Below are 24,807 nucleotides of genomic sequence, written 5' to 3'. Positions count from 1 at the left end.
GCATTTTACTTGGTTCTGCATTGTATGGGGAGACTTTGGCTTGGTCTACACTACGTGTTTAAACCGATTTTAGCAGCGTTAAACCGATTTAATGCTGTACCCATCCACACGAGGCCCTTTATATCGATATAAAGGGCTCTTTAAATCGGTTTCTGTACTCCTCCCCAACGAGAGGAGTAGCGCTAAAATCGGTATTACCATATCGGATTAGGGTTAGTGTGGCCACAAATCAACGGTATTGGCCTCCAGGTGGTATTCCACAGTGCTCCACTGTGACCGCTCTGGACAGCAATCTGAACTCAGATGCAGTGGCCAGGTAGACAGGAAAAGCCCCGTGAACTTTTGACTTTCATTTCCTGTTTGTCCAGCGTGGAGCTCTGATTAGCACAGGTGGCGATGCAGTCCCAAATCCAAAAAGAGCTCCAGCATGCACCGTACGGGAGATACTGGACCTGATCGCTGTATGAGGAGACAAATCTGTTCTATCAGAGCTCCGTTACAGAAGACGAAATGCCAAAGCATTTGAAAAAAATCTCCAGGCTATGATAGAGTCCACAGCACAGTGCTGCATGACATGCGTAACGGAAAGCCAAAGAATCAAATGGACACTCATGGAGGGGGTACCGAGGACTCCAGCTATCCCACAGTCCCTGAAAAGCATTTTGCATTGTTGGCTGAGCTCCCAATGCCTGTAGGGTCAAACACATAGATCCTGAACCACCCTGGACAATCTCGTCAATTTACCACCCCTCCCCCTCCATGATAGAAAAGGGGGAAAAATCGTTTGACTTTTTTATGTCACTATGTATTACTGCATGCTGCTGGTAGACACGGTGCTGCAGCAGTAAACAGCAGCATCCTCTCTCCTCCTCTCCCTGGTGGCAGACAGTACAGGGCAGTAGGACTGATAACTGTCCTGGTCATGAGCCCGTGAGTGCTCCTGGCTGGCCTGGGTAAAAATAGGAATGACTCCCGGTCATTCCCAATAGATGCTACAGAACAGCTGGTCACCATCCTCATCATAGCAACAGGGGGCTGAGCTCCATTAGCCCCCTCCCTTTCATGTGTAAAGAAAAGATTCTGTAATCCCTGGACTAGCATAGCAGCGGGATGCTGGGCTCCTCTCCCCTGCACCACTTAATGTCCTGCCTGGACTATCATTGCAGCTGGAGGCTGCCTCCTCCCCATTTTATCACACTAACAAGTCAGTGTTTCTTATTCCTGCATTCTTTATTACTTCATCACACAAATGGGAGGGGACACTGCAATGGTAGCCCAGGAAGGTTTAGGGAGGAGGGAAGCAACGGGTGGGGTTGCTGCAGAGACACCCCCTAGAATGCCATGCAGCTCATCATTTCTGCAGGATCTCACACGGAGCAGCTGTGCTCTCTGGTTCTCTGATACACTGGTTCTCTAGTACACTTGCCCCATATTCTAGGCAGGGCTGACTATTTTTAGATACCATAAAGGAGGGAATGACCCGGGGGGTCATTCCCATTTTTGTCTTTGTGCCCCCAGCCAACCTCAGCCAAGGGCACCCATGACAGCAGCAGACTGTACAGAGTGACAGATAACCGTCATCTCATTGCCAATTTACAATGGCAGCAGACGGTACAGAACGACTGATAACCGTCTCTGCTGTCATGCAAAGGCAAATGAATGCCGCTGTGTAGCGCAGCAGTATCGCCTCTGTTAGCGGCATCCAGTACACATACGGTGACAGTAAAAAACAGCTGAACGGGCTCCACGGTTGCCATGCTATGGCCTCTGCCAGGGCAATCCAGGGAAAAAGGGCGCAAAATGATTGTCTGCCGTTGCTTTCCCGGAGGAAGGAATGAGTGACGACATTTACCCAGAACCACCCGCGACAATGATTTTTGCCCCATCAGGCACTGGGGATCTCAACCCAGAATTCCAAGGGGTGGGGGAGAACTGCGGGAACTATGGGATAGCTATGGAATAGCTACCCACAGTGCAACGCTCCAGATATCAACGCTAGCCTCGGACCATGGACGCACACCACCGAAGTAATGTGCTTAGTGTGTCCGCGTGCACTCGACTTTATACAATCTGTTTTACAAAACCGGTTTATGTAAAATCGGAATAATCCCGTAATGTAGACGTACCCTTTGGCAAACCAGTGAAGTGCTTGAAACCACGATGGCTTATTGTTAAAGGCGGTCTAGTCAGCAAGCTGTAAATTGGCCACTCAGCAGTCTCAGCTTGACCAAAGCAAGAGGGGACGGGGTTTTGGGTGCCACAAAGGGCAGCTTGACCCCGCATCCTTCCTGATAAGAATTGGGTTGAAGTTGCTGATACATTTTAGAAGAGCAGGATGTGCCCCAGGAATGTCTCTTGGGGTCTCAAGGCTGCAAACTCTGGAAAACCCCACACCTGGTTAATCAATAATCAGAAGGAACTTCTGCTTGATCATTGAAATGCTTACTTAACAAGGTTTCTTTAAGGGACATGTCATTCTATTACTAATGTATAAAAAAAGGGACTCATTTGGGGATTGGTCTCTCTCTTTGGATGCATCTTCTGTTCCCCAGCAGCAGACGGCTGTCACTCGAAAGCCACATTCAGCTTTCGTAATTATCAAGGGTTGGGGGTGTTTTACTAATCTTGTTGCGGACATGTGTAAATGCTGGAGACTAAAGTTTAGCTTTAAATGAAAGCACTCATTTGTCCTGTTTGTGCCAGCCATCTATGGTCGGACGGCCGTGTCTCCCGATTTCCTGACATTTCCTTGCACAGAGTAAAAGTTACCAAGAGCTTTGGGTTGAAACAACCCCGGGTAACAGCATGACAGTCTGATTAAAAAACTAAAATGACAGTTAACATGGCACACATTAAATGGATTAAAAACTGGTTAACTGATGGGTTTCAAAATGGGGAATTGTTATTGACTAGGTGTCTCTCTAGTGGGGTCCTGCAGGGATTAGTTCTTAGCCCTACACTATTTAACATTTTTGTCAATGACCTGGAACAAAACATAAAATCATCACTAATGAAGTTTGCAGATGACAAAACTAGGGGAAGTGAGAAATAAGGAAGAGGATAGGATACTGATAGAGAGTGATCTGGATGCCTGGTAAACTAGGTGCAAAAACAAACAATATGCATTTTAACATGGCCAAATGCAAATACATTCATCTAGGCATAAAGAATATAGGTCATATTTACATAAAGGGAAACTCTATCCTGAGAAGCAGTCTGAAAAAAAATGTGGGAGAATTAACTGAATATGAGCTCCCAGCGTAATGCTGTGGCCAAAAGGGCTAATGCAATCCTTAGATGCACAAACAGGGGGATCTCAAGTAGGAGCAGAGAGGTTATTTTACCTCTATTTGGCACTGGCATGACTATTGCAAGGATACTGTGTCCATTTCTGATGTTCACAAGTCAAATTGGAGAAGGTTCCAGAGAAGAGCCATGAGAATGGATTAGAGGATTGCAAAACATGCTTTATGACAGACTCAAGCTCAATCTATTTAGCTTAAAAAAGGTTAAGGGGTGACTTGATTACAGTCTATAAGTATCTACATGGGGAAAAAATATTTAATACTGGGCTCTTCTATCTAGCAGAGACAGGTATAACATGCTCCAATGACTGGAAGTCGAAGTTAGACTAAACAGTTAGTACTCTGAAAAATCAGGTTATAGGTGTCCCAAAATTAGTGGATACTTTTATCCTTAATATCTCTGTCAATTCACCATCAGTAAAATGGGGATAATACCCTCTCATCTCACAGGAATGTTGTGAAAGTAAAATCATTAATATCTGTGAAGCATTCAGATTGTCTAGTGATGAGCACCATAGAAAAGCTCAATGAGGAAATTAATAATTCTGTCTTCAGAGCAGGTTTTAAGTAGTGCAGTAAATAAAGTTATACATTGAACAATGAGGATAAAATGAAATAGTGAATGGCTCCAATTAAGTGAGCACCATCCAGTGCATTCAGGTCAGGTAGGAATGTGATGGAAAAAGTAGTATGTGATCATGTGATTAAAGACTATATCATTATGCATAGCCACAACAGGGGTAAATTAAGGTTTCACAGGCAACCTTAATTTTGGCATTTCCTAACTTTTGAGTACTTGATCTTCCAACCTTAATACTCTTTTAACATGTTTTTTGTGTGCAATATTTTATAGATACACAAAACACGCCATAACAGCAGCATCATCAGGCTACTTCCTCCACAAGTTATAGCAGCAGGTGATTTTAAGCTTTGCATCTAATTTAAAGTGGATGAATTTCAAGCATGAACTATATCACGGTACCTGGTGTATAGAGCAAGACGTCTACTGCTTGTGGAAAAGTCTCGCCAACTGAGGGATTAATCTTGTGCTTTAGTGTTTCTGATGTAGTTTTTGGGACCATCATGGGCACTGAAACAAAAAGATATTGTACAATTGACAAAACTGTAAAAATTTAAACCTGAAATTATATAAAACTCATGAATTTTAGAATAAACCTGTACCGTTTATTCAGATTATGAGATTAAAGTGTTAACACTTTTAATCTGAATTTAGAACAATGCCTTGTGAGAAAATACTCTATAAATGACTTGAAAGAATGCATCTGGGCCAACAACTTGCACAGTATATCAAATTTCAGCTTCTTAGACACAACCCTTTGCAACACAGGATTTAGAAAAAGTTGAAGCAGACTTAATTATAATGGCAAGTGCACCCCAGAAGCCTTTATAACTGACCTTCATTTTTCATCTTGTCAAAGTAAGATAGTTTGGAAGCAGCATAAATGGTTTTGGAGGAATGCAGTGCACCAACTACAGCATCCATCAGGAGGACATTGGTCAGGGCTTGTTGAATATACTGAGGATCCTAAAAATGAAAAACCTGATTTTAGCTCATCTAGTAATCATTTTTCTTACACAGTCCCATCTTTTATACTCACAACAGGGATCTCTCAATATTATTAGAAGCACCTCTATGCCTATAGCAGCATCTGGTCTCTTAGCCATATCAGTTCTAGCAAACTACTGCCCAGCGTCAACCATTCTGTTCCTGAGCAAGCTCATAGAGACGCTACTCAAAAAGGCCAAATTCTATACCTGGCCCAATCTGGATTCAGGCGAGAGCATGGATCTAAAACTGTTTCAGTGGCACTGATGGATGGTCACCTGCTATCAGTGGATAGAGGACAGACATCCACTCTCATCCTCTGGGAGCTCCCCTGCAGCTTTCAACACTGTTGACAGTAAGATTCTGCTGTCCCACCTGAGAGAGGTGGCAGGGGTCCAAGATAATGTGCTAAAATGATTTGAGAATCCTTCCTGGAGGGATGCACCCAAGAGTAGTGACAGGAGAGTGCGACTCCACCACTAGCCACCTCATTTGTGGAGTCCCACAAGGATCAATTCTCTCTCTAGTCCTATTCAACATCTCCATGCAGCCACTAGGTGAACTGGTCAGCTGACATGGACTGAAGTGGCAACAATATTCAGATGACAGCTTCATTAATCCTTCACCACATATGACCATACCACTACCATCATGATAGGCCAGTGCTTGGGCAAGATCAGCTCATGGATCAAGAACAGCTGGCTGAAGCTGTACCCAAGCAAGACAGAGGTGATGCTGGTGGACAGAAGAAAGCATTTTGAAGAGTTGGCAGCCATCGTACAGTCTCATTTGGTTGAAGGTACATACCTGCAATTGATCTGTTTACACCATAATTTAGGAGTACTCTTGGATTCCTCACTGAGTCCAAGCTCTCACATATCAGCATCTGAAAGTAACATTTTCTACCATCTCCATTTGGTTAAGAGACCTCATCCTGGTGAACAATGACCATGCTTCAGTTTTTCACAGCTTAGTCACCTCTCAGCTGGAGAGCCACAAGCAAAGCAATATACCTGGTCTTGAAGCCTTCAGAGCTTAGAAAACTAACTGGTGCAGAAAGCTGCAACACATCTCTTCAGCAACACTGACTACCACAGGCTCATCACACCTATCCTCTGCTCCCTACACCGGTATCCCACAGAATAAGTTCAAGGCACTCAGTGCTTCAGTGACCTGGGCAAGGATAGCTAAAAGAGCGACTATAGCTCCAAGACAGAATCTGTGGTCAACAACTTGGTTCCTCTGGCACAATGTAATGTTCTACAAACATGTCTGAACAAGCAGAGCTTTCTCAGGGGCTGGCCCAAGATTGTGGAATGAACTCCCACAAACCTTCTTTAACAAACATACGGGGGTGTGTGTGCACGCGCATGCATACAGGATAGATGTTGTTTATTTGGCTTTAGGCACTGGAAAGTGCTCGTATACTACAGTACTGAGAGCGGAGCAGGGACCTATACAGGACTTGAATACACCCATCCCAGAAGAACAATTCCAGAGCTGCACAGACACTGATTTCCACTGTTAAAATTAGATAAAAACAACTTTGAAATCTAACCCAACCTTACCAGATACACCATTTTCCACTTTTCTGGTGCCATTACCCACTTAATGCAATACTAAATTGTACTGTAATGTAGACTGTGCCGTGTGTAACATAGTTTACCTGAGCTGGTAATAGCTAGAGCCAGCAGTGCATTAAAGGATCTTATGAAAAGACACTTCCTGCATCTCTCTCTTTTTTCAGTAAAGGAAAATCTGCAGCCAGTCCATATCTAATACAAGAGCCTGACCCACTAGTAGCAGCCCTTCAACCTACCATGAACAAGAGGTACATGACACTCCATCACATATTTTTAGGCAGGAATTGGACGAGTGTCCAAGACTTCAAAGAAAGGAAAATCAGTAGGTATGGTAAAATAACATTTCCCATTCTCAGCCCCCAGCGTCCTAAATGGTGCACAGGACTGTGCCTTTGTCAGCGGTAAAATAAAGCAAGTAAATAGAGGAAATACTTGGGGAAAAAAGTATTTATGAAATTTTGGCATGTCAGTACGTGTGGCTCATGTACTACAATATACAAGATCCTTCTGCTGAAGGCAGCATCAGCTCTAGCCACAAGGTCCAGCCTGCGGTGCTATGGTGAACATATAAAGTTTAGACCAGGTGACCACTTTGCATATGTCTTCATAATAGACTCAAGTTTTTTTCTGCCCAGAATATGGACATCTTTCTAGAAGAGTGCAATATGAACTTACATTGCAAGGCTTTTTAGCTAGCTTTACAGCTACTGTGGAACTGACATTTATTTCAATTCTGGATAAAAACCCTAAACAGATATTCAGAAATAAAGATACAGGACTGCTCTTGAGTTGCTCAGTTTCTTTGGGACTACAAAGAATATTAAATATGCCATGTAATCATTCCTGGTTCTGTAGCTTCTCTATTTCTCCAACATAGATAAGTGATCTATTTGTTCCTGGATTACTGTCAATGTCTTTGGATTGGATGAATATTCTGTTTGTATAAACCTTCTCCGTGGGATCTCTGTGGTGCAGGAATCCGTATTAGCCTATCTACTCACAGGATTCAGGACCACATGTCCAGGCATAGTAAAATCCTCTCACCATGTGACCTTTCATAATAATGTGCCAAGCAAAATGAGGAAAATTTTCTATTAAGGCCTCCATTTCACACTTTGACTTTTTTTTTTTTAATTAAAAAAAAACAGGGGGTGTGGGGAGAAAGGGCAAACAAAAAACCAAAAGGCTGACATGCGACAAAAACTTACTTTGCACATTTATTTTGACAACCAGATTTTAAATTATTTCTTCTTAAATTAAATTATAGTATTTCAGTATGTACTATAGTAAAACAGAATCATGTTTTAGTAAACCATTTTATTTTATTTTTTGCCATACGAGTCCTCCCTGTGCTCTTTTATTCATTCTTTGCAGAAAAGCGGAAAATTCATTTCCAGGTTTTTATGTGAATTCCAAAGTACACAAGGAACAGAAACATTTATAAATACTGATTACAAATAGCTCAACAAGCAAAGTAATATTTATACCTTGTGATCATCTGCCATTTTCTTCCCAGCCCACATCTCTTTCACCATCAAGTGCCAAAGATCACACTCTGTCTTAAGGTTAGCTTCAAAGACTTCCTTTTTGGACACGGACTTAATCCTCAGGGTGGGTATTCTCAGAAGAAGGAAAGCTACAGTAGTACTTTTAACATCCTGTAAATGCAGAGAAACAAAGAAACCAGTAAGGCACAATCACAGACAAGGTGCAGTATTCATTAAGCATGACAACTTCTAACATTCCTAGCCAAAACTAATTCTCTTGGGTTGACATACACAAACACCCAGACAGGGTCTCTAATCAGCATTTAGTTCTCATAAATGTTTGAAGGACCATTTATGTTTAGGTATATTGCTAAACAGGGGGTGAGCTAAGACTACTTCTGATTGTACAAAATGTGCTCATTTTACTGTTAACCCCATCCACTCTCACTCCCTAGCCCCAATTTGTTTTTTCAGACATGTGTGTGTCTTTTCATAAATCCAGACTATAAGCTCTTTGGGCAACTGCCTTTTTTCTACAGGTCTGTACAGCATCTACCCTATTGGGCACTGATCCACTAGTGGGGCCAATCGGCACTGAGAAACACCTCAAACTTTGGTTGTAGCCATGGATAGAATTAGTGATTTTTTTAAAGATATATTCCCTACCATCATAGTTCTCTCTCTTGTATAACATTCATGAAATGTCTCAGCTTGAGAGAGAAGCTGTGCTACCTGGATGGAGTCTCGCATATTCTTGCTCACAATCATGTAACAAATTTCAACAACTAATTACTTCATGCTCACCTCTATATTCCTGAAAGTTGTGATCTCAACATAGCCAGGCCTTCCTTCAGTCAAAAGGAACAAGCGCTTCTGGGTCATTGCTATTTTTCCTACTCCATAATTAGTTTTAACTGAGCAGGATAACTTGTAGACACATTCATTTGTATCTAAATGCTCTAGCACAGTGTGCGGCAAATTAACCTCTTGAGCTTCTGCTTCTGTTTCCTTCCAGTAGTTGTAGAAATCTTTGAATGTTTCAGGGTCAATTTGTTTCTGGTGTCCTTAAAAGTTTTTTAAAAAGTTAATTATATGAAGCCATTATATGAATTTAAAATATATTTTGAGGATACTAAGGGTTAGATTGTGCCCAAGCCCTGAGCAAGGGTTGGTGTATAAGCTGCCAAGAGTAACCCCAGGAGACATTTCAAAGTGAGAATTCCTCCCCTGCTTTCTCTTTGTCCGGGGGTGGTCAGGGGGAAGAAGTACTTTGTTGCTAGCTTATACCATGGGCCTCTGTCCATCCATTTGGTTCTCTCCCCACCCGCCCCAGGGAGGAAGTAAATAGCTGCATAGCCATTCTTACTTCCACAAGCCCAAGCAGCCCACATAAAGGAATTCTTACTCCTCTGCTAAATCTGATACCCTTCATTAGGATTTTCTAGCTCTTTATTCTCTTGACCATTATTAAATCATATATTTCCTGTACAGTGGATAAGAATAGAATTGATAATAATCATTAATCTGCAGACCAAAAGCTTATAAAACACATACATCCCAAAAATCTCTTTAAACTGTAGCTTCATAAAACTGGCTGCTTTTGAACTCCAGATATTCCAACTAAAACAGATAATTATAAATTATACGCTACTGATAGTTTTAAATGTAGAAATTCTTGCTATTTTGGTCAATGTTTCACACACAGTGACCAGATTATGTGATAAAAGTGACAATTATGTTCCAGTTATTACACACAGCAAATTGCAAATGGTTTGGTCTTTATTACCCTGGAGAACCAGAACACAAAATTCATGTTTCAAATTTAGGAGGTAAAGAAATTATCCTGGACACATCATTCTGAACTTTTCTTTTACAATCCATGATACTTATGCAGGCTCTAATGTTAGCTTCATGAAAAATTTTGCCCTTGATTGTAAATTCCAGACCTTTCTTGAACAGATTGCTAGTCTGCAATACTGTTTAGTGGTTTTAACATACAGACATATTATCTGATGGGGATTAGGACAGGACTATATTTTAATCTGTAATCTAAATCAAGATAGAGCTGTCATATCACTGGACAACTAAATGCTAATACAAAAAAAAGACTGTGAAATCTTCACCCACTGACTATGGTGAACAGGTTTGAAGACACCACCACAGACACCATATAGCACCTGGTGTAGAAGAGTCAAATGTACTGCACTAAATAAGATCTTCTGCAATTATCCCAATTAAAAATTGCCAACAAGATGGAGTTGCATTTTCTGTGGAACTTAAATTTCACAACCAAAATGAGGAGGATGTAACACAAAGGCCCCAATTCAGCGAGATACCTAAGCACATGAATAGCACCATTTATCACTTTGGTGAGTTTGGGTCTACGTGCATAACTGAGTAATGTAATGGAAATGATAGACTGTGGTAACAATGCTTGTATGTTTACAAAAAAATTACAAAAACATTTTACTGTGAATTTAAAAGTTCTGTGCTACATGGACACACACACAGATTCAATACACACACACACAGACACATTGCACTGAGAAACATTTGAAAATATTTTCCTGAAGGCCAGAGGAAAAAAAACAGACTCTAGACAGCAACTTACATCACTTATCAATAGAAGTATAGAAATATTTACATAACAAAAACAGATGTTAATTAACACAACATATTTTCTGCTTACCTACTGTTAAGGCATCAAATAGCCGGTGTATTGTGTCTATATCTTTGACAATCCCAGATTCTTGGATTCGCTTCACAAAATCGTCCAACTGCATGTGTGTTTTTGGTAATTTAAAATTTTTCACATGGTCATCTACTTTTGTAACTTCTCGTTGTTTTTCCATCACTTGACTAATCAACCTCTTCAACTCGGGTTTGCGCTCTGCTAGGGAACGTTCAGAAGGAGGCATAGTTTCCACCATCTTTCTCACAAGATCAGTAGGGAAAATTCTTATGTCTGTTTTATATAGATTTTGGAAGTCTGAAAGCGCATCCAGTAGTTTTCCTTGCATCAAACCAATAAGTCCGCGAAGGTAGAAATATCTTGCCAGCAATGCTGAATTATCATGTTGTAAAATGTTTATAGCTCTGGTGAGATGATTGATAAAATCTGTATAGTAGGTGTGAACACACTGATTCATCAGAGGAAAGTGAATTTCTGGGATCTTGAATGTACTAATTGATTTAGATGACAATTTTACAGCTAAAAAAAGAAAAGTAAAATTCTCGATATAAAAGTGAAGAATGAAAGCCTACAAGTATCTTCAAATAAGGAATTTTTTAAAAAATTAAAAAAACTTATCCTGCATAACCTAAAATGTGACCTGCGCTCCCAGTAATGCAATATTATGCCTGTGAGAAGAATAAAATTGTTCGCCACACACTCCTTGATGTCAGCACAGACCCTGATTCAGCAGTCTATTCAGCAAAACACTTAAGCACATGCTTTACTTCTGGTACATGTTTAAACCCCACTGACTTTGCTGAACAGAGATGAGCTTAAGCATCTGCTTAAATGTATTTCTGAACTGAGTCCAAGGTGGGAAAGGATAAATGGGCACAGTAACTGGTCCAGGAAGTAGCTCCACAATGACAACACTAGAGTAGGTGTTCAGTCCCATGTGGTGGTTGCAGGATAGCACAATTCTGAGCACAGAGCAGCCAAAGGTTCAGGATGATGCAAGTCACTACTTCATACACAGTTTGGTTATCACCTCCTGACTTCCACTGTGTTTACATGGTCAGTGTGATGCTGTATAGAAAGGAAGGTGGCCATCTACATTAATATGGTCCTGTTGCAAAATTGTGATAAATTTTGTATTAAGTACAAGACCTTGTGTGGGGGGTTATGACATTTTTATGTGTTTGCACCTTAAACATGTTGTGGATCTGAGAAACGCTCAGGTTAGCTCTTTAGAAATAACACAGGAATTGTAAACTAAGGTGTCTGCATGTTGTCCCTGAAGATAGCTCACATGGCACTTTGGCAAAAGGTGCAAGCTAGAATCTGCAATTCAGATGGATGAATGACAGAGCACAAATGCCATGAAGCTGCCTGACATGTAACACAACCAGGATTTTTCCAGCAAAAAAGGGTCAAGATATAAAAGGATTGGCTACAGTGTTGTTTTTGGTGTGTGACTTGAAGTATTGATTGACCTGGGTAAATGACTTGCCTCAGAAGACTGGAAGAACCTGCTGTGTGGTGAATTTGGTTTAAATAACCTTTCATCATAAAGTACAGTTTGTAAGAGTGGTACTATAGGCTGGAGTGTCTATGGTGACGGTCTATGGCTCTATGGTAAAATTAGTATAGTGCTCCAGGAATCCACATTGGTTGCTGGTTTGGTGAAATCTAATTGTAGAATATAACACCAGTTTGGGTATGCCTGCCTTGTTTTCGGACAATCTGACCAGAGATTGGCATCAGGAGAGTGAGCACCCAAGTACCTGGTCCATGATATCACAAGATACTGTACTTGTTAAATACATTTTTCCTTACAAGCAGCAAAGAGTCCTGTAGCACCTTATATACTAACAGATGTTTTGGAGCACGAGCTTTCGTGGGTGACATTTTGGAGCATGAGCTTTCATGGGTGAATGCATCTGACGAAGTGGGTATTCACCCACGAAAGCTCATGCTCCAAAACGTCTGTTAGTCTATAAGGTGCCACAGGACTCTTTGCTGCTTTTACAGATCCACACTAACATGGCTACCCCTCTGATATTTTTCCTTACCACGCTCTGTCTCTGATCTTCGGAGTGATGAAGTCCTAGCAGGACTATCATGAGGTTTAATATCTTGTAGATTAGGCATACTTATTACCAAACGTTTACTAATCATATATTGAGGGTTAAATCTTTTAGAAGCCATTTTCTCCACAGTCAGTCTTCTTGGGCTATCAAGCATTGAATTTAATCTGAAGAAAACAATTTTTAATTACATTTTACACATTATACTATGCAGCAGCATAAATGAAGATAAATTGTAATTTATTATTATTGCTCTTTTTTGTATTACAGTAACACCTACCAACTCACAGCACTCTCACTATCACCAATTTACTGCAGGACATTTACTGCAAAGGATGTGACAAAACTTTAATAAAGATGGCCCGTCAATTACCTAGAAAAACAAGGTTACTCACCTTGTGTAGTAACTGAGGTTCTTCGAGATGGTTGTCCCTCTGGGTGTTCCATTTTAGGTGTCTTGGCCCCTGTGCTTGTAATTGGAGATTTTTAGTAGCAGTGCCCAGTTGGGCCACGCACGCATCGTAGCAGTCTTGCACCGCTCCGAGCGGTTACATAGCAGTGCACAGCTAACTGTCCCCCAGTTCCTTCTCTACCCCACAGAATCAGCCAGAAACTCCACAGTAGAGGGAAGGAGAGAGGGGAGTGGAGCACCCACATGGACAACCGTATCGAAGAACCTCAGTTACTACGCAAGGTGAGTAACTCTTCTTCGAGGAGTGCTTCCTACTGGTGCTTCACTTTAGAGATGACTATTGAGCAGTGCCCCTCAGTGGAGGGTAGGGGCTTTGGAGTTGGTTTATTAATGGTGGATAACACCATAAGTCCAAACTGAGCATCTGCTGCTGATTGTTGTTCTAACACACAGTGTTTAGTGAAAGTATGGGCTGACATTCAGGTACCTGCTTGCAAAAGTCAATGATAGGTACATTATTTAGAAAGGCCACAGATGCTGCTAACGCTCTGGTGGCGCGTGCACGGACTGGGGTTGCAGATTGTTGTTTTTGTAGCACAAATGGATATATCCAGATACCCATTTGTATAGAGTCTGTTTTAAGATGGTTTGGCCCCTCATGCATTCTGTTATGGAAATGAACAGTCCAGGTGATTTTCTGAATGTTTTGTTCTTTTTAAATAGAAAGCTAATGCTCTGAAAACATCTAGCATGTGGAGTGAGGCCTTCCTCCCATCAGCATGTCGCTTCAGGAAAAATACAGGTAAATAAATGGGTTGATTTAAATGAAAAGGGAAGGCGACCTTGAGTATGAATTTAAGGTACAATCATACTCTCTCTTCGGGCCCTACACTCCCAGCACTCCCTATCTATCTTCAAGACACCACTGACTTCCTGAGGAAACTACAATCCACTGGTGATCTTCCAGAAAACACCATCCTGGCCACTGTGGATGTAGAAGCCCTCTACACCAACATCTGACACAAAGATGGACTACAAGCACTCAGGAACAGTCTCCCCAATATTGTCACGGCAAACCTGATGGCTGAACTTTGTGACCATTTCACACTGGGGACAATGTATACCTTCAAGTCAGCAGCACTGCTATGGGTACCCACATGGTCCCACAGTATGCCAACATTTTTATGGCTGACCTAGAACAACGCTTCCTCAGCTCTCATCCCCTAACGCCCCTACTCTACTTGCACTACATTGATGACCTCTTCATCTTCTGGACCCATGGAAAAGAAGCCTTGAGGAATTCCACGATGATTTCAACAATTTCCATCCCACCATCAACCTCAGCCTGGACTAGTCCACACAAGAGATCCACTTCCTGGACACTACAGTGCTGATAAGCGATGGTCACAAACACCACCCTATACTGGAAACCTACTGGCCACTATACTTACCTACATGCCTTCAGCTTTCATCCAGACCAGACTATACAACACAATCTATTGTCTACAGGCAAGCTCTAAGATACAACCGCATTTGCTCCAACCCTTCAGACAGAGAAAAACACCTACAAGATCTCTATCAAGCATTCTTACAACTACAATACTCACCTGTTGAAGTGAAGAAACAGACTGACACAGCCAGAAGAGTATCCAGAAGTCACCTATTACAGGACAGGCCCAACAAAGAAACAGAATGCCACTAGCCATCACCTTCAGCCCCCAACTAAAACCTCTCCAACACATCATCAAGGATCTACAACCTGTCCTGAAGGACGATCCCTCACTCTCACAGATCTAGGAAAACAGGCCAGTCCTTGCTTACAGACAGCCCCCCAACCTGAAGCAAATACTCACCAGCAACCACAGACCACATAACAAAAACACTAACCCAGGAACCTATCCTTGCAACAAAGCCTATTGCCAACTCTGTCCACATATCTATTCAGGGGACACCATCATAGAACCTAATCACATCAGCCACATTATCAGAGGCTCGTTCACCTGCACTGATTATCACTCCAAAAGTTTTTTTTCTTGCTGCTGATAATAGCCCACCTTAATTGATTACTTGTTATAGTTGGTACGGCAATACCCATATTTTCATGTCCTCTGTGTATATATATTTTCCTACTGTATTTTCCCCTGCATGCATCTGATGAATAGGGTTTTAGTTCATGAAAGCTTATGCTCAAATAAATTTGTTAGTTTCTAAGGTGTCACAAGTACTCCTCGTTCTTTATCCTTAAAGAATGTTGTATAAGGTGGATATGCCATTACGGCACCTAATTCTCCCACCTGTCTTGCGTACATAATAGCAATGAGGAAAGCCACCTTCATAGGTAAGTGCAACAAGAAGCATGTTGCAAGGGGCTCAAATGGTTTTCCTGTGAGGCCACATAGAACAAGGCTGAGGTCCCACATGGGTGTAGGGTTTCTTAGTGTGGGAAAAGTATTTTCTATGCCTTTAAGGAAGCGTTTAATCATCAGGTGAGCAAATTTAGTGACTCCATCCATCCTGTCATGGAAGGAGGTGATGGCAGCCAAGTGAACTCTGATCGAGCTTGTGGATAGCCCTGATTTTTTAAGCCCCAGTATATTGTCAAGGATTCTCGGTAGTGGGGTTGACTGTGGACAGATCTGTTTGTCCTGGCACCAAGTGCAGAATTGTTTCCACTTATGGATATATGGGTCTTTCTTATGCTTAATCTCCAATTGCTCAGTACTATCTCTTTCACTTCCTCAGAACAGTATTCTCAACCCCCATATCAGCCATGAAGTAATTAACCAGGCCTTGAGGTGGAGTACTGCGAAGTTGGGGTGACAGACACAGCCTGCATCTTGTGATAGAAGGTGACGCACTAAGGGAAGGGTATGAGGCGGTTTCACTGCCATCTGACGCAGGTATGGGAACCACGTTTGTCTGGGCCATGTGAGTACAATGAGAATGATCTTGGATTTGTCCTGCCCGATCCTGTGAATGAGTTGGCTTAGGAGTGGAGTTAGGGGAAATGCATACATCAGTGGAGCTTCCCAGTTTAGGAGTGTGTCGCCTAGGGAGCGGTGTCCCAAACTGGCCTAGGAGCAATATTTGGGCACTTGGCATTCAGAGCTATTGCAAATAGATTTATGGTGGGGAACCCCTACAGTGTGAATATGGCTTTGGGAATTCCAGGATCCATCTCCCACTCATGGGTTTGTGAAAAATCCCTGCTTAGTTGATCCGCTGTTGTATTCTGACATCCCGACACACAGAATGCTGATAAAGAATTATAGAAGATTAGGGCTGGAAGGGACCTCAGGAGGTCATCTAGTCCAACCCCCTGCTCAAAGCAGGACCAATCCCCAGACAGATTTTTACCCCAGTTCCCTAAATGGCCCCCTCAAGGATTGAACTCTCAACCCAGGGTTTAGCAGGCCAATGCTCAAACCACTGAGCTATCCCTCCCCCGTCTATGTTGTTTATGATGAACCAATTCCAAAGGCATATTGCCTCTGTACATAGGGAATATGATCGTGCTCCCCCTTGACGATTTATATAGAACATGCATGCTATATTTTCCGTAAAGATCTTGATGACATTGTTCTTGATTAAAGGGAGAAAGTGCTCACGTGCAATTCGGACTGCCCTTAGCTCGAATAAGTTTATGTGCAGGTTGGACTCTGCAGGGGACCAGCGGCGTTAGATTGTATTGTCACGTAAATGTGCCCCTCAACCAACTAGGGAAACGTCTGTCGTGATTGTCATGGTTGGAGTTTTTTTTTTTTGGTTGTTAGAAAGGGACTCCTGAGCAGACGTTTTGTGTCCACCATGTTAGTGGTCTTTTACCCTGCATGGCATTGTGAGGCGTATGTTGAGAGAGTGAGTGAGTATCTGTGTGGTATATACTCTGTTCGAAGCCATGCCTATAAGCATCTCATGTGGAGCCTGGCATATTTTAGAACAAAGATGGAGCACACACACGTGCCCCAAGAGTTGTAAGTATGTTCTGGCAGATGTTTTTGGGCTGTCCATCACCACTGAAATTAGGAAAGAATCCTGTGGCACCTTATAGACTAACAGACGTTTTGGAGCATGAGCTTTCGTGGGTGAATACCCACTTCCTCAGATGCATGTAATGGAAATATCCAGGGGCAGGTATATATATGTGTGCTAGCAAGCAAGATAGAGATAATGAGGTCAGTTCAATCAGGGAGGATGAGGCCCTGTTCTAGCAGCTGAGGTGTGAAAACCAAGAGAGGAGAAACTGGTTCTGTAATTGGCAAGCCATTCACAGTCTTTGTTCAATCCTGAGCTGATGGTGTCAAATTTGCAGATGAACTAAAGCTCAGCAGTTTCTCTTTGAAGTCTGGTCCTGAAGTTTTTTTGCTGCAGGATGGCCACCTTAAGGTCTGCTATAGTGTGGCCAGGGAGGTTGAAGTGCTCTCCTACAGGTTTTTGTACATTGCCATTCCTAATGTCTGATTTGTGTCCATTTATCCTTTTCCGTAGAGACTGTCCAGTTTGGCCGATGTACATAGCAGAGGGGCGTTGCTGGCATATGATGGCGTATATTACATTGGTGGACATGCAGGTGAATGAACCAGTGATGGTGTGGCTGATCTGGTTAGGTCCTGTGATGGTGTCGCTGGTGTAGATATGTGGACAGAGTTGGCATCGAGGTTTGTTGCATGGATTGGTTCCTGAGCTAGAGTTATTATGGTGTGGTGTGCAGTTACTGGTGAGAATATGTTTCAGGTTGGCAGGTTGTCTGTGGGCAAGGATTGGCCTGCCACCCAAGGCCTGTGAAAGTGTGGGATCAATGTCCAGGATGGGTTGTAGATCCTTGATGATGCGTTGGAGGGGTTTTAGCTGGGGGCTGTATGTGATGGCCAGTGGAGTCCTGTTGGTTTCTCTCTTGGGTTTGTCTTGCAGTAGGAGGCTTCTGGGTACACGTCTGGCTCTGTTGATCTGTTTCCTTATTTCCTCATGCGGGTATTGTAGTTTTGAGAATGCTTGGTGGAGATTTTGTAGGTGTTGGTCTCTGTCTGAGGGGTTAGAGCAGATGCGGTTGTACCTCAGTGCTTGGCTGTAGACAATGGATCGTGTGATGTGCCCGGGATGGAAGCTGGAGGCATGAAGGTAGGCATAGCGGTCGGTGGGTTTTCGATATAGGGTGGTGTTAATGTGACCATCACTTATTTGCACCGTGGTGTCAAGAAAGTGGACCTCCCGTGTAGATTGGTCCAGGTTGAGGCTGATGGTGGGGTGGAAGCTGTTGAAATCATGGTGGAATTTTTCCAGAGTCTCCTTCCCATGGGTCCAGATGATGAAGATGTCATCAATGTAGCGTAGATAGAGAAGGGGTGTGAGTGGACGAGAGCTGAGGAAGCGTTGTTCCAGGTCGGCCATGAAGATATTGGCATATTGTGGGGCCATGCGGGTGCCCATAGCAGTGCCACTGATCTGGAGATATATATTGTCATCAAATTTGAAATAGTTGTGTGTTATCCCTGAAATTAGGCTGACAAGACTGAGGAAGTGTTGTTGGGGTAACATTGCTGTGAGATGATTGAGGTAAGCCCCTATGAATTCCAACTTTTGGACAGGAACTAGTGCGGACTTCTGTACATTTATTTGCAACCCTAGGTCCGTGAACAGGGATATTATGGTCTGTGTGGCGTTCACTGCTCCTTGCTGCATTGGTGCCCTTATCAGGCAGTTGTCCAAGTATGGAAATATCATCACTCCTTGCCTGCGGAGGTGAACTGCAACAACAGCAAGAACCTTGGAAAAGACCTCTTAGGGCAATGGACAGGCCGAAGGGTAGTATTGGAAATGCTGAATCCCTAGGATGAATTTCAGGAATCTTCTGTGTGACGACTGAATAGTAATATGAAAATGGCTCTCAAGTCCTTGATCTCCAGGATGCTAATCTCCTTTCTCTAATGTCTGAACTACTGTGGTTAGTCTCATCATTTTGAAACATCATGTTCTCACAAATTTGTTGAGTTTTTGTAAATCCAAAATGGGTCTCCACCCATCATTCTCTTTCTGAGTTAGAAAGTAATGGAAATAAAAACTTCTCCCTGTGTTGGGATGGTATGGATTCCAAGACACCTAATTGTATGAGGTGGTTTGTTTCCTGTTACAACAGGTGCTGGGGAGGGGGTCGGGTGAGATACATAGGTGAGATAGAAATAAAGGGGATGGAGTAGCCCTTCTGGATAATCTCTAGAACCCATTTGTCTGTCATGATGGTGTTCCAGACTGGGTAGCATGGTGACAGATGGTTCCAGAACCAGAGAGTGCGACCGTCTCGTGCCCTTGACAACACCTTTAAAATGATTGTCTGGAGGTGGATGGTTGAGACACTGAAGATTGATCTTGGTTCTGCCGAAGTCTAGTCTGGTTTTGTTTATGCTGTTGGTTGTACTGTCTTTGTGGCTGGAAGTACGCTGTAGACCGGAATCTCTGGCTGTAAAACCTACTCTGTTTCCTTTAATTTGCAGGTATGTATATGCCCAGGGTTTTTAAGCTCACCCTTGAGTCCTTTAAGGTATGTAGACACACATCGGTTTTCTCTGCAAATAATTTTTACCCTTCAAAGGATAAGTCCTTAACAGTTGCTTGGATCTCTCTTGGGAACCTGGGAAGGTGGAGCCAGGATGCAAGGCACAGGACCATGGATGTAGCGCTGGACCATGCTGCCATGTCTGCAGAGTCAAGAGAGGCCCATAGCACCGTCCTAGTGAAGAGACGCCCTTCAGAAACGTTTGCCTTATCTTCCTCTTTTTTGTCATTAGGTAAACTTTCAACAAATTCTGACATTTTCACAAACAGATTGTGTGCATATTTTGCCAGTAGGGCTGCATAATTGGCTATGCGGAACTGGAATGTGGTGGAGGAGTAGGCTTTCCATCCAACGAATTCTAGCCTTTTCCAGTCCTTATCATACGGGTCACTCTGGACTGATGTTGTTTTCCCCCTTTGGTTGATTGCATCCACCACGAGAGTTTGGTGTAGGGTGGATGAATAAAAATTCAGCCCCTTTTGCTGGCATATAATACTTTTTCTAAGACCTCTTACATGAGAGAGGGGCTGTAGTGGGTGTCTACGAAATTATTTTTGCAGGCTTCATGATAGCATCATTAATTGGCAGGGCTATCTTTGCTGCTGAGGATACCTGTATGTCCGGAAGCTTGTGCTGGGTCTCTGGTAGTCATGCTAGCGAAATGTCCAGAGGTTCAGCTACCCTTCTGAAGAGGTCTTGAAAAGATTTGAAATCATCCCCCATAGTGGGGAGGGGTGGCATTATTGTTTCATCTGGTGACAAAGATGAGATGCGAGTGGGCTGCAGAGTGGCATCTTCAGCTGTGTCCTCATGCTCCTCGGTCTCTTCCTCTTGTGTCTCTGAGGGTGCTGGGACAGTTGGCGAAGGGGACAGTGTTGCTCTGGTCCTAAGCAGGTTAGGGGGCCTGAGATTTTGGGCCCTATACATTGCCCATGGATCCCAGTATGGCCAGCTGGGTGGAAATGGTATGGGGGTGGTGTCCATGGTTGATCATAGCAGCCCCACATGTCTGTAGATGTTTGGTGATGAGAAGGTCCAGTTTTAGGCAAGGAGTGTATATTACTGCCTCATCCTCTTCTTCCTCATCACTGGAGATTGGAGGAACTGACCCACAGGGCATGGTTACCAGGCTTGGTCCTGGTCTAGATGGGGTACCGTTGGTACCAAGTAGAGGAGATTCAGGCATTGAGGCTGCTATCAGGTCTACATGCCTCATGAACTGCTGTGGGACCATGAGGCTCGGTGCCAGGAAGGCATCATGCACTGACCATAAATGAGTTGAAGCTGTCGGTGCCGACGACTTAGAGCTGTGCTACATAGGTACAGCAGGTGGCACCATTGTACTGCTGCTCAGTGCTGAGGTTTTCTTCAGATCAGACTTTTCTACCTGCACCTGCATTACAGCTTGCCCACACAGGGTCTTTAGCTTCTCAAGAAGTCTTGGTACCGGACATTCCCGGTGCCTCATGGTACGGCACTCTCAGTGCCACTGGTACCGGGGCAGATTTTTCATTTGGAGATCACTTTCTTTTAGGTTATTCTCAGTGTGGGGATGTTTGGGGCCACTTTTTGGTAGCCGTTCTAGGAGCAGGCTCCTTAGCAGCCGTTGTTGAAGCAGATCCCCTGTCAGACGCTGCCGCTGGCAACTGTTGGCCAGGAGGCATCCTGGACTCTGGGTCAGAGGCTGGTCTGAGGGATTTCTTCACCATAAGGAGCTTTAATTGGAGATCCCTGTCCTTACTGTCAGTTTTCAACAGTGTGGACATTATTGGGTAGTGTGCGTCTTGCCAAGGCAGTTGACATACTGTGTGTGGCCATCAGACCCTGGTATGGAGAGTCTGCAAGTTGAGCAGCGTTTAAAGCCTGGTGAGCTAGGCCTGCCTGAAAGAGAAAGTCCTTTAGAGAAAGAACAGGGATAAACCCTGTTTCTTTCTTTTCTTGTTTTCCAAGGCAAGAGCTGAGTACCTGCCGGGGAGGCAGGAATAAAAGAGGGAACGGAACATATATTTTTTAAAGAAGAAAAATAAACATAAAATATAAAGGACAAGGGGATAGGGTAGATAACTACAACTAAGCTAACATTATTTTAAACAGCTATGAAATATTAATTTATCTCAAGTAAGAGAGGGTGCTGCTGTCACTCCAACTCAAGGCAAAGGCGGTAGAGAAGAAACTGGGGGATGGTTGGCTGCGCACCGCTATGAAACCACTCAGAGCTGCGCGAGACAGCTACGGCACGTGCGCGGCCCAAGTGGGCACTGCTACTACAAATCTCCAATTACAAGGGCAGGGCGCCAAGACATCTAAAGTGGAGCATCCACAGAGACACTCCTTGAAGAACTTAAGTATATATAGGACATGATCCTACATCACTAACATTCTAAGATGTTTTTGTGTTGATTTCAATGGAAGGAAAATCAAGTCTGTGGTAAACTGTAGTGAGAAAATTTTACCTATCTTCTTCAGACTGAGTGCTCAGTTCAAGACGGGCAAAAGCATCCATCTTTCTGTTCAGACGAGCTTTAAGAAACGAGTGAAATATATGGGTCTCTAACACCTGCAATACACAACAAAAAACTCATTAACTGTTGATCATATACAAGTATACATTTTTTATTAATAGCCTTCATCCATTTTATTCACTTAATAGAATTAAATGCAAAAGCCTATAGGAATGCAATATTAACATTGCATAATCTAAAAAAAAAAAAGTCAAGAAAAGCAAAAACTTAAAAATTCCAACAGCAACATCAAGTCAACCTCTTTACACACCCTGTATAATTTTATGGTATACATTTTAATGATAGACAGTAATATTAAACTACAAATTTAACAAGAAAAAAAAATTAAATTTTATATTTTCTAATTTTTTTTATTTTAACTGTGCAACTTTAAACTTAATTCATGATGTGATGGAAGAGGCTCTTCACAGCTTCATGTTAAAAAATTCTATCGCCAAACTGAAGAGAAAATTGGGATGATATCCCTGCTGTTGACTGAATATTCTCTCTTGTGAGAACCATTAAATTATCCCTCCCTAAGGTGAATTATCACTGAGACTCTTAGAAATAAATCTAAAGCCCCAAATTTTGCCCCTTAGAATGGACAAGACTGAAAAAAAAAAAATCAGATATTAAAGTCAAAAATATTACTCCCACATCCGAACTCTCCCAAAAGGTCTCCCTTCTTCCCTTACCACTTCAAATGACAGAAAATCATCATCATCATCTGATGTAACCAATAATTTGTATCATTTCTAGAAACACAGTATAAACATTTCTAGCACAGGGCTCTTAATCCTGTTCACCAATGCACCAAACTACATTATTCAACAGAGCATTTAAGCACACGTTTAAGTCTCATTGATGTTGGCTCCCTACTATCCATCTAGGTTTTTATACCACACCTATGCCTATGATACCTGATCTCCTTACAAATTTACTAAGGTTAACGCAAGATGATATCTATATCTTTGGTTGTAGTTATGAAAAAGAGCTTTCTTTAAATGGAAAAACAAATAAACTGATTCTCCACTACTTGGCCTGGGGCATAAACTCCATGTCTGGGAAGAGGTATCACAGGCTAAGGGCCAAAGGGAATTATGCTCACAGGGCTTCAGTGAATTTGAATATATTTATGTATTTAAAAAATAAGGAAAAAAGAAACTGCATATATAAGAAGTTCTGTTACAATGCAGTGGGACAGGACTAAAATTACCAGATGGTCCATTCCAATTAAAAATACATTGATCTATAGACAGTATTTCTAATGCACTTGTCAAAGTGGCATCTAAGCAGCAATTGTGGGATTTTTATTTATATGTATTTGTAACTTTATTTTCCCCACTAGATGGCATGCAATATTGACAACTGGGTTTATTAAGTGTGACAAAGTTCCTCCTCTACCTTGGTGGGTCCTGTGCTTTTTGGAAGATTTGCTCACCTCAGTGATCTTCCCCACAGTCTGGATCAATTCCTCCTGTGTCTGAACAGGAGTTGGGAGGTTTGGGGGGAACCCGGGCCCACCCTCTACTCCGGGTTCCAGCCCAGGGCCCTGTGGATTGCAGCTGTCTATAGTGCTTCTTGTAATAGCTGCATGACAGCTACAACTCCTTGGGCTACTTCCCCATGGCCTCCTCCAAACACCTTCTTTATCCTCACCACAGGACCTTCCTCCTGGTGTCTGATAACACTTGTACTCCTTAGTCCTCCAGCAGCACACCTTCTCACTCTCAGCTCCTTGTGCCTCTTGCTCCCAGCTCCTCACACGCACTTCCTCTCCTCTGGCTCCTCCTCACCTGACTGAAGTGAGCTCCTTTTTAAACCCAGGTGCCCTGATTAGCCTGTCTTGATTGGCTACAGGTGATCTAATCAGCCTGTCTGCCTTAATTGGTTCTAGCAGGTTCCTGATTTCTCTAGTGAACCCCCTGCTCTGGTCACTCAAGGAACAGAAAACTACTCCATCCAGTGATCAGTACATTTTCCCTCTACCAGACTCCTGTACCCCACTGGTCTGGGTCTGTCACATAAAACAACAGGTAGCAGCAACTGGATTAATTGCCCTTTTAATATAACGCGTGGTATTATTGGCCACTTTATTAAATGCGATCCAATTTGATTTTGTTGTAAATGAACATATCATTACGCTATTTAGCATTTAAGAAAATACGGTCATTTGATTTTATTTTGGTAAATTTTGAGGACTTAGATGGCACAAATCCTCAAAGCAACTTGAAGATGTAAAGCATTATATACATGACAATTTTAGTTCTTAACTTACTAATATTTCATTTACAATGACGTGTTAGAAACTATTATACAAATTGTGCTTTTAACAAATAATTCATTGTATGCAACTTTTTTATGGCTTTGAAATTTCTTTATAAACATTTTAAGCTGTCTTGAGGAAATATTCCTGCATAGAAATAGTAGTGGATTGTTTCATGATTTGTACATTTTTTTCCTTGTTCTGTTTGTCACACATATTTTGCACAATAAATATCTTTGCAAAATAAAAATTATCCTACCATAAATTTGCCAGTTTGTCTTATTAGATCTGCATGAATGTTAGTATAGCCTACAGAACAAATTTAAGTAAAATGAGTTAGCGTTTTGATCCATTTCCATCAAACTTGGGCATCTT

At 42.4% G+C, this 24,807-nt stretch overlaps 1 protein-coding gene across 3 annotated transcripts in view; it reads right to left on the bottom strand.

The window, feature by feature from the left end:
* The window catches only part of DENND3 (DENN domain containing 3), an 83,315-nt gene that overhangs the window by 16,878 nt on the left and 41,630 nt on the right, over positions 1-24,807 (bottom strand). For all 3 annotated transcript variants that reach the window (XM_030546379.1, XM_030546381.1, XM_030546382.1), the window contains 7 exons: positions 22,119-22,222; positions 12,689-12,870; positions 10,632-11,153; positions 8,747-9,006; positions 7,943-8,113; positions 4,722-4,851; positions 4,288-4,395 (listed from right to left, as the gene is read on the bottom strand). In XM_030546379.1, the coding sequence (XP_030402239.1) occupies positions 4,288-4,395; positions 4,722-4,851; positions 7,943-8,113; positions 8,747-9,006; positions 10,632-11,153; positions 12,689-12,870; positions 22,119-22,222 (1,477 nt within the window). The remainder of the gene's footprint in view (positions 1-4,287; positions 4,396-4,721; positions 4,852-7,942; positions 8,114-8,746; positions 9,007-10,631; positions 11,154-12,688; positions 12,871-22,118; positions 22,223-24,807) is intronic.

This window comes from Gopherus evgoodei, unplaced genomic scaffold (genome assembly GCF_007399415.2).
Source record: "Gopherus evgoodei ecotype Sinaloan lineage unplaced genomic scaffold, rGopEvg1_v1.p scaffold_44_arrow_ctg1, whole genome shotgun sequence".
NCBI classification, from domain to species: Eukaryota; Metazoa; Chordata; order Testudines; family Testudinidae; genus Gopherus; species Gopherus evgoodei.
The sequence above is the reverse complement of the archived record's forward strand: the minus strand, read 5'-3'. Positions and strand labels throughout refer to the sequence as shown.